Here is a 10952-nt window from a genome sequence, read left to right on the forward strand (position 1 = left end):
AGAAGAAGAAAAGGCAACAATCAAATTTCTTGGATTTCATGTCATGTTGATTTGAGTTTGTCTCATTGTGGGAGAGATAATTGCTGTTGCCATGTAAAATTAAAAAGAAAATAATTAGGTAAAGTTGAGAGATCTGCAGTTTCTGAAATTGTACTGGAGATATTTTGGTCCTAATTTATCTTAAAACTTTTAGATGAACATAATGTTGCCTTTGCTGCATCAGATCACACTTCTGAACTTTTCAAATGCATGTTTTCCATGTCAACAACAGCAGCACATGATATTTCATTAAGTCTTATAGAAAAATGGTCTTTCAGAAAAATTGCTTACAGTGAAGGACTGGTCTAGTTTGGGTTGGTAGGTCTGGGAAAGTCTTAGTTCTAGTGTCTGCTAAATATTATAAATATTTTAGATTCTTTGAATTTTGATGATATTTATTTGTCAAGACATCAGTAACAATACACATCCCTAGTGTACTATAAATGTGGAAAACAAATATGTTGATTAAAGTTACAGTGACACTGTATCTTTCTGCTGTTTCTCTCTTTCCAGGAATCTTGATGGAAAGTTTAAAGTACTGTGAAAAGTCAGCATTGGTGATGTTCCTATACACAGATAATCTTCGTAATGATCGAATGGCCAATGTCATTTTTGAGGTCATCATTGAAGTCAAGAAGAACAAAAAGATACTGGTGATTGAGATCAATAATAAAATAAAAAAGACTTTCACAGAATGGTTCAAATCTGCCAAAGACAGAAAGAAAGTTCAAGGGCAGAATAATGAGGTCAAAAATGGAGCCCATGGTGTAGAAATTGAAGTTGAAGGTGAGGAAGAAGAAAACAGAGTTCAACCAGAAGAGAATTTGGGACTCCTCCAGACTGACTTTTGGAAAGGTGTTTCAACTATTAAATGGAACAAGAAGCATGAGAATAAAATTTTGTGTCAAATTCAGAACAAGCTTCCAAAACTTAAATTCCAGGTTCAGATGGAGAAAAGAATGAAACCAGGAAGGAAATCAGCACGTAATTTGTCAGTTGGATCACAGAAACCACTTCTTTCTCAAAATAGAGGCAGCTCTGCTACTGTGGAAATCTCCCCACCTTCTGTCAGGAGTCCAGGGTCTGACCGTGTGTTCTTTGGTGAGGAGGAGGAGGTAAACAATCCTGATCAAAATCCAGAGAATCTTACTAAATATGCTGGTCGAGACAGAGTGAATGAAGATTTATTGGCTGAGGTTCATGTTGATGGTCATCCAAAGATACCAACTGCAGCAGACACTGATGATGTTTCTCACATCGCTCATCATGAAGATGACCTTGCCAATCCCAATTTACATGACTCTCAGAATTCTGTGGAGGATCAACAACCTGGACAAAATCCTACTGCTAGAGCAGAGTACAGAGCAGGGGCATATGGTGAGTCACCAGCAACTAGTGGATATGGCTCAATGGAAGCATCAGGTTCAAAGTCATTGGAAAATTCAGTTGAGCAGGAAAATTACAAGGAAGATTTGGGTAAGCAGTTGAGCAGTAATAGGCAGCAGACTGAGCAGTCATCAAGAGAGAGCAGACTACCTTTATCACAATCATCAGATGAAAATTCATCACGAGGGAGCAAATATCTTTTGTCACAGTCTTCACATGAGAGTGGATATGCAAGCAGCCTATCTAGTAATCCTCATAATGCAGAGTATGACAGCATAAATAAAGGTATTTCCAGTGTGCATCAATCTGAAGAGCTTGAGGCATAGTATGTGAAGGAAATACACATTATTTATGTAGCGCATCAGGTTTCTAACCAATTACAGATGTAGCGCATCAGGTTTCTAACCATTTACAGATGTAGCTCATTGGGTTTCTAACCAATTACAGATGTAGCGCATCGGGTTTCTAACCATTTACAGATGTAGCACATCGGATTTCTAACCAATTACAGGTGTAGCACAGGGGGAGCTCACCAGTTATTATGTACTTTTGAGAGAGTGATGTTTGTAAGGTGAAGTTGTTTGCATTTAAAACATGCACAGTGGAGAGAATATTGGCATACCTCTATGCTACGTTAATGTAATGTGGATGATATTTCTTTGGATATTGTACTTTTGGAAATTGTACATGATTTAAACACACTGCTAACTAAAATGACTGCTCCCTTGTGCTAAAAAATCAGCCTGAATTAGTTTAAAGTACAATATCTATAGCAGCTATTAAAATAGGGAAAATGAATTTTGCCAGACTAGACAATACCAGCTTCTGAAAGTGCAGTGAATGAATTACCAGATATATAAAATCTGGAGTAAGGCCAAGCTGTATACTTTATAACCCATACTGCACCCATCAATCATACACGAAAATAAAGGGAATTAAAGGTTCTTTGAATTATACCTAAGATACACAAGGTCTTTTTTAAATAGCCAGTATAACCAGTAAGGAAAGCCAGGGAAATTCTTTTTCTTTTTCTTTAAAATGCTAACCCTATGCAAAATACAAAACTGTAGAGCACCACCACATCGGGTTTCTAACCAATTACAGATGTAGCACATCAGGTTTATAATCAGTTAAGATGTAGCAAGTTAGGTTTGTAACCAATTACAAATGTAGCAAGTCAGGTTTCTAACCAATTACAGATGTAGCAAGTCAGGTTTCTAATGGTGCAGACACTATTATTTAAGAAATTTTAATGAAAAAGTGTGACATCATGTTGAAGGAGCAAATGTTAACTTGTGTGCTTTTAATGTGAAATTACCAAATCCAATTTATAGAATTTACAGGACAGTTTCTTGAAATCTCTTACTTTTCTTCAGATATTCAGAGAAATATTTCTGCAGTTTTTAATTGGCAATGTGGTCATACCATCTATTCATTTTTTTGCACTCTCGGCCTGTGCCTTCCAACGTTGCAATTTAATGATTTGTATGCATGAAAAGAGGTGGTGCAAGTTCAGCAAGGAAGGAAATTGTTTAATAATTTAGCAATCAGTCAAATTTTATGTTAGTTGCAATGTAAATTTTTACTTGTTTCAGTTAACTGTGAAATTTAGAAGGCCATTTATGTTACTCATTATGTGTGTAATGAAATAACATGTGCATTGCTGATAATGAGGTGAGAAGCAAGCCAAAAAAATACAGGATTGCCATTACTTTGATCTATCTGCCCTTCATTTCTTTAGAATGGGTAATATACAGGATTGCCATTACAGTAATCTGTTTGCCTTTTAGTTGTCTAGCATGGGTAATATACAATATTGCCATAACTGTAATCTGTTTGCCTTTTAGATGTCTAGCATTGGTAATATACTGTATTGCCATTACTGTAATATCTTTGCCTTTTAGTTGTCTAGAATGGGTAAAATTCAATATTGCCATTACTGTAATATGTTTGCCTTTTAGTTATCTAGCATTGGTAATATACAATATTGCCATAACTGTAATCTGTTTGCCTTTTAGTTGTCTAGCATGGGTAATATACAGGATTGCCATTACAGTAATCTGTTTGCCTTTTAGTTGTCTAGCATGGGTAATATACAATATTGCCATAACTGTAATCTGTTTGCCTTTTAGATGTCTAGCATTGGTAATATACTGTATTGCCATTACTGTAATATCTTTGCCTTTTAGTTGTCTAGAATGGGTAAAATTCAATATTGCCATTACTGTAATATGTTTGCCTTTTAGTTATCTAGCATTGGTAATATACAATATTGCCATAACTGTAATCTGTTTGCCTTTTAGTTGTCTAGCATGGGTAATATACAGGATTGCCATTACAGTAATCTGTTTGCCTTTTAGTTGTCTAGAATGGGTAAAATACAATATTGCCATTACTGTAATCTGTTTGCCTTTTAGCTGTCTAGCATTGGTAATATACTGTATTGCCATTACTGTAATATCTTTGCATTTTAGTTGTCTAGCATTGGTAATATACAATATTGCCATTACTGTAATATGTTTGCCTTTTAGTTATCAAGCATTGGTAATATACAATATTGCCAAAACTGTAATCTGTTTGCTGTTTAGTTGTCTAGCATGGGTAATATACAATATTGCCATAACTGTAATCTGTTTGCCTTTTAGTTGTCTAGCATTGGTAATATACAATATTGCCATTACTGTAATATGTTTGCCTTTTAGTTGTCTAGCATGGGTAATATACAGTATTGCCATTTCTGTAATATGTTTGTTGTTTAGTTGCCTAGCATTGGTAGTATATAATATTGCCATAACTGTACTCTGTTTGCCTGTTAGTTGACTAGCATGGTTAATATACATGATTGCCATTACTGTAATCTGTTTGCCTTTTAGTTGTCTAGCATGGGTAATATACAGTATTGCCATTACTGTACTATGTTTGCCTTTTAGATGTCTAGCATTGGTAATATACAGTATTGCCGTTACTGTAATCTGTTTGCCTTTTAGTTGTCTAGCGTTGGTAATATACAGTGTTGCCATTACTGTAATATCTTTGCCTTTTAGTTGTCTAGCATGGGTAATATACAGTGTTGCCATTACTGTAATATCTTTGCCTTTTAGTTGTCTAGCATTGGTAATATACTGTATTGCTATTACTGTACTATGTTTGCCTTTTAGTTGTCTAGCATTGGTAATATACAATATTGCCATAAATGTAATCTGTTTGCCTTTTAGTTGTCTAGCATGGCTAATATACAGTATTACCATTATTGTAATCTGTTTGCCTTTTAGTTGTCTAGCATGGGTACTATACAGGAATTCCATTACTATAATATGTTTGCCTTTTAATTGTCTAGCATTGGTACTATACTGTATTGCCATTACTGTACTATGTTTGCCTTTTAGTTGTCTAGCATTGGTAATATACAATATTGCCATAACTGTAATCTGTTTACCTTTTAGTTGTCTAGCATGGCTAATATACAGTATTACCATTATTGTAATCTGTTTACCTTTTAGTTGTCTAGCATGGGTACTATACAGAAATTCCATTACTATAATATGTTTGCCTTTCAATTATCTTGCATGACTGGCAGTATCATTGAAAGAAAGGATTTCTGACAACTTAAATATTTATGCTAATCTCTTCTGTAAACTTGAGGTTATGCAAATAATAAGGGTTGTACTGTGCTCAGCTGGAAAGACTTATTTTGTGACTTTTAGATTTTTTCATGTACAATATTGTACTTGGTAATACATCTGTCAGACAAAAATTTTGACTTCTATTGTCTCCATTACATTTTTGTGAGTATATATGTATATATCCTTGATTGTGTCGTGCAGCTCTGATTTTTACACAACTCCAGTGCAGGTTCACTCATTAAATAAATTGTTTATAAAGATGTTAAATGCCTATTGAAAATGATGGATCCAATAACCAAAAATGAATAAATAATAATGTTTTGGAAGCAGATTTATTTGGATGTATTCAGAAGTAGCCCCCAAATATGTTTCCTACTCCCATCTCAGGCATAAGTGACAAAAGTATCCAGGGGTTAATGAGTTAATGGCTCGGATTGTTCCAGGTCATTTTATAAAGATTAGCAAGTTCATCATAGGCCAAGATGGCAAATACTGTTTGAGATTTTAATATTTTGATGATTTCTGGCACACCTGAATATTAGACCATGTGATCTTATAGTATTGTGTGACATTCATTGTACTTCGCATTTTCATAGAACTTTGCTCTTTTCATCAAAAATTGCTCTTGTTGACATCTCAGAAAAGCCAGTGGACCAGATTCAGTTTATACTTTTAGGGAATTCCTTGAAGTCAGGATGCTTTCCTTAAAGTTTCTACGTATGATGTGACTTTATTGTCAGATATTGTGCCCTTTACTTCAAAGACAAGAACAGATTAAAACTTCTCAAAAATGATGTACAGAATACAACCCAATTTAATTCAAAGCATCAAGTTATCAAGGATTTTCAATGTTACTTAAAGGAAAAGACTATATCATTTAATTTGGCTACAATTACATGAAATATAAGAACTTGTAATTTAATTTTTCTTATAATTGTATGAACAGGATTGCACCAAAACTAAAAGCAATGGGTTTCTGATATGAAGTCTTTTTAAGTTGTACAAAGGATGTCTATCTAGCATCTTCTATTGCGAACACTAGTAAAAGCTTTAAATGACTTTTTCTCCCAACCACTTTACTGAAGTTGACAAAATTTGACACAATGCATTCTGGCATAAACTCATTGAAATTTTTACAAATGATGCCATTCTGTTATCAAATATTCCACAACACATGTTATGAGTCCTCCCATCAGAATGCTGAAGATTTTTCTTGCATCTGATTTTGTTCCATATTTTGTAAGTTACTATTTTTTAGAAGAGAAATAGCAAAGAAAGTAGAGCAGTACATTTTAGACATATTTAATAATTAAAAGATAATCAATATGAAGCAAAATCTCATAATAATATAATAAAATGTTGCACTTTCTGCAATCATCTGCCAATAATTTTCTGACTTATAAAACATCTTGATCACAGTGTAATATTCCAGATTTAGATAATATTTTAAGTATTTTGTTTTCAGATGTAGGCATTATTATTTTTGTTATGAATCAGTTTTGTAGTTATTACAAGCAGTATCACACTAAGTTAAAGACTGGTTATAACTTTGTCTTCCTGTATATTTATACTCATTAGCAATCTGCATTATTTGTGCCACACAAAATTAAAGACTGGTTTATAAATTTGTATGTTTATACTCATATTTTTCATGATTCTTTTGATTTATTATTGTAGTATTTGGCTATGAAAGTTTCTTTTAGTTTTCATTTATTAATTTAGTATTTGGCTATGAAAGTTTCTTTTAGTTTTCATTTATTAATGTAGTAATTGGCTATGAAAGTTCCTTTTAGTTTTCATTTATTAACGTAGTATTTGGCTATGAAAGTTCCTTTTAGATTTCATTTATTAATGTAGTATTTGGCTATGAAAGTTCCTTTTAGTTTTCATTTATTAATTTAGTATTTGGCTATGAAAGTTTCCTTTAGTTTTCATTTATTAATTTAGTATTTGGCTATGAAAGTTCCTTTTAGTTTTCATTTATTAATTTAGTATTTGGCTATGAAAGTTTCCTTTAGTTTTCATTTATTAATTTAGTATTTGGCTATGAAAGTTTCTTTTAGTTTTCATTTATTAATTTAGTATTTGGCTATGAAAGTTTCCTTTAGTTTTCATTTATTAATTTAGTATTTGGCTATGAAAGTTCCTTTTAGTTTTCATTTATTAATGTAGTATTTGGCTATGAAAGTTCCTTTTAGATTTCATTTATTGATGTAGTATTTGGCTATGAAAGTTTCTTTTAGTTTTCAGTGTTTAACAGTGTGCAAGATATTGTCTCCAGTGAAGGAGGGAGACTGAAAATCCATGACATTCCTGTATATATAGGATAAATAACATGTATGTTCTTCATGGTCATCACAAATTGAGAAATTTATTAATAACTTTTCTGATAAACTCTAAACAGACTTTATGGTAGATTGACAAAGCATCCTGCTAACTCGAAGCCAGACTGACTGTTATTTACAAACCACTCTTGCAATTGGCCATTTATTAGATTTTGCACAGGCAAGCAGTGATCTGTTTCATGCCCTCTTGGGCCTATTGTGGAATCTTTAAAAATCTTTCTAATCATGGCCTAATTGCAGTTGGCATTTTTTCATAATTACTATCAAGTGTACATTTATTTTCTCACAATGTGAAGTATGCAATTATTTTCCTTTGCTTGTGTAGCCTAACAATGCTGGTGAGCTATGAAAATATAATCAATCAATCAATCAGTCCTTTGCTTATGAATTAATTGCTCAATAATAGATATACATACATTACATTTTAGGTATATCTGTAGTGAATATAATATATATTTTCTTTTTATAGCCATTTTATTATATTGGCATTATTGTTACTTGTGTCCTTCTGTATCCACAGCTGTTGTTTTTGTTAATTATTTCTTGATAGGACATGCATCTTTGTAAATATACATCATTTTGTGCATCTATATGCAATGCCATGCTTGTCATTTATTGCATAGCATAACACCTCTGTGAATAGTTTGAGTTCATTTTTGGCTCTGTTTGGTCATGGACTAGAAGAACTTATTAGATGGCTTCTTGTCTTTTATCCATTTATTTGCACAAGTTTGTTGTTGCTACTCCTCTTAAATTTCACTGAAGATTGTCATAAAACTTTGCACATTCATCCCAGGGTTTAGTTGGTCTTAAATGAAGATGGCACCACTCAAACAGTTTGAAAATCTTGTTATTTCTGTTCACTACACAGTCTTCACTTAAAGACTTCTTATGACGTATAGTAAGTAGGTCCTGAATGGAAAGCTGCCAATCTGACATCCAGTATGACTACCATGACAACCAGCATTAAAATAGTATTGTAATTATTGCTCTTTATTGGAAAGTTATATAAGCATGATATTTTCATCAGAATACTTCGTATTCTGTTTAGTTGGTTCTAAATAAAAATAATGCCAATCTAACATCAAGTATGGCCACCATGGTGGCCAGCTTGAAAATCTTGTTATTGCTACTCCTGTTTGGATAGTCATATTAACATGGTAGTTTCACCGAAAGACTTCTTATGATGTCTAGTTGATCATAAATGAAAATGGTGCCAATCTTGTACTCAATATGGCTGCCATAATGGCCATCTTGAAAATCTTATTCACATATCCTTCTGAATGGAAAGTCATTTCAAGAAAAAGGCTAATTATGATTCTAGTTGATCCTAAATGAAGAGAGTTCCAAATCTTATATCTAATATAGTTGCCATTTTGGTATAAAGAATATTGGAGATGATTTCAACACTCTGCATCACAAATATGCAAAAGGTCTTATCTTAGATTTCTGGGAAATTCTTTTCAGCTGGAAGAGCTTTGGTCTCTATGAGTGTCTCTTATATGTAGAAATGAGTTTCTTTGTTGCACAGAATTATGCATAGAATTATGTCTTTTATAGTCTTAAATATTTTGACATGTCTTTGATTAGAAGCAGATCCTCCCTGCTGTGGCTTATGGGATGTAAAACAGACTGGATGCATTCCTCTTGCATGTCTTAAGAGACAGCTAAAAGAGGTAACCTGTTTGCTGTGGGCAGCATGCTGTGGTTGAATTCCAACTGATAAGGTCTTATATATTTGAAAAGATCCAGTTTTTACAGAAAAATAAATGTTGAGTTTGTATTTTAGATATTTCACTTTTTTTAAATCCTCCATGTTCTGCATGATAACTTAAGACCAAGTAGAGGGACCTTCACCAAACTCTGTGGATAGCTTGCAGTTGGGGTAAGGAAGAAGCCTATTGATTTTGGGGTCAAAAATCAAAGTCAAAATCTCTGACTGCAAAAAGAATAATTTCTCACAATAACATTAGTTTTATATCACATACCTATACTACGCTTTGTGGATATGTTGCACTTTGGTTAAGGAAGAAGTTTATTATTTTGGAGTCAAAGGTCAAGGCCACTGATTGAAGGAAGACTTGTAATGAACTTGTAGATAGCTTTTACGTTGGGGTAAGAGATAAAGCTGATTAATTTCAGGGTCAAAAGGTCCATAATCGAAGTTACTTTGACTGAAAGAAGCCAGAATTGTCTTTTTCAAAAACATTAGTTTTACATCAAAGACCTGGATAAACATTGAGGGTAGCTTGCACTTGGGATTGGGAGGAAGCCTATTGATTTGAGTGTCAATAAGTCAAAAGTCCATGTCATTGTGACTGAAAGAAGAAAAGGTTTTTGAACAACAGATTTAGCTGCTGACCATACATCTTTGCCAAGGTTTTTAAATGAGTTTCATGTTTTGAAAGATGCCTATTTTTTGGGTTCAAAAGATTAAGATCACTTTAAATTCAGGACAAAACATGGTTCTGCCTAACAACATTACTTCTGTGTGACAGACCTACCATAAACTTTGTGGAGGTCTTGAACTTGGAAGAGGAAGACAATCCTGTTGATTTTGGGGTCAAGGTTACTGACTGGAAGAAGAAAAATGTTTTTAGCATGACTTTAGTTTTATACCACATAAATTGACCAGAGATTGTGAAGAGCTTGCATTCAGTGTAAGTGTTATTTTACAGTAAGGTCCTTGACCCAACTTTGTGGATGGCAGCTTTCACTTAGGGTAATGAAGTGGCCATTAGATTTCCGAATCTAGAGTCATTTGGCACAGTCATGGTATATCTTATCAGAAAATAATAGTTTCTGTATTGTAACTTTAGATGACTACTGTATATTTTATCCAAAGGCCAAGGTCATTGATCAATGATCTCCAGAGTCAGATATGCTCTACTAGTTATATTAAACATTAAAATAATCTGCTCTTCTCAGTACTCTGTTTAGCCATGATCTTTATTTTATATACCTTGTAGAGTTTTGCAAAAAATGTGTATATACCTTTCTTGTAGAGCTTTTGCCAAATTTTTGTGTTAACCTTTTTTGTAGAGTTTTAACATATATATTTTTTATCAGTTATCTCATGGTGTACTTTTTGGTTGGAAGACTTTGTCTTCCTGGTAATTTTTTGATGGTGTTTGACTTTGACATTTTTGCCAGCAAGCTTTTGTTCAGTACTTTATGGCCATGATATTGGTAATATACTATTAAACCCTACACATACATGTACTTGTTATCTTCATTGATGGATCATTGTTTGTTTGGTACTTATGTCTTTAATTTGTAGGAACTAAGAAATCTACAATAAGTAACACTGAACTCCACATATCGTAGTGAATTTACAGTATTTATTATTGTGAATATCTCTGTAATTATCCCAACATGAATCTTACAGAGTATAATATATGTCCTTGCGTAAAGTTATATAGAATCTATGTTGTAGTTTGGACCAAGACAAGGAAATCCCAGTCAAGGGGTTGCATATTTGTATCCCCATGAGGCTTGATTAAACAGTAGAGATGCTTAACAAAATTAGAATAAGGCAGGTTTGACGTAACACATTTCT

General features: G+C 33.1%; 1 protein-coding gene across 2 annotated transcripts in view; it reads left to right on the forward strand.

Annotated features, from left to right (window-relative positions):
- The window catches only part of LOC149798931 (uncharacterized), a 77236-nt gene extending 66625 nt beyond the window's left edge, over positions 1-10611 (forward strand). For both annotated transcript variants that reach the window (XM_089957846.1, XM_089957845.1), the window contains one exon: positions 553-10611. In XM_089957846.1, the coding sequence (XP_089813972.1) occupies positions 553-1751 (1199 nt within the window). In that variant the 3' untranslated portion in view covers positions 1752-10611. The remainder of the gene's footprint in view (positions 1-552) is intronic.
- The last annotated feature ends 341 nt before the right edge of the window (positions 10612-10952 follow it).

The sequence above is a fragment of the Sinohyriopsis cumingii genome, chromosome 5 (genome assembly GCF_028554795.1).
Source record: "Sinohyriopsis cumingii isolate HCF-2022 chromosome 5, ASM2855479v2, whole genome shotgun sequence".
Lineage (NCBI taxonomy): Eukaryota > Metazoa > Mollusca > Bivalvia > Unionida > Unionidae > Sinohyriopsis > Sinohyriopsis cumingii.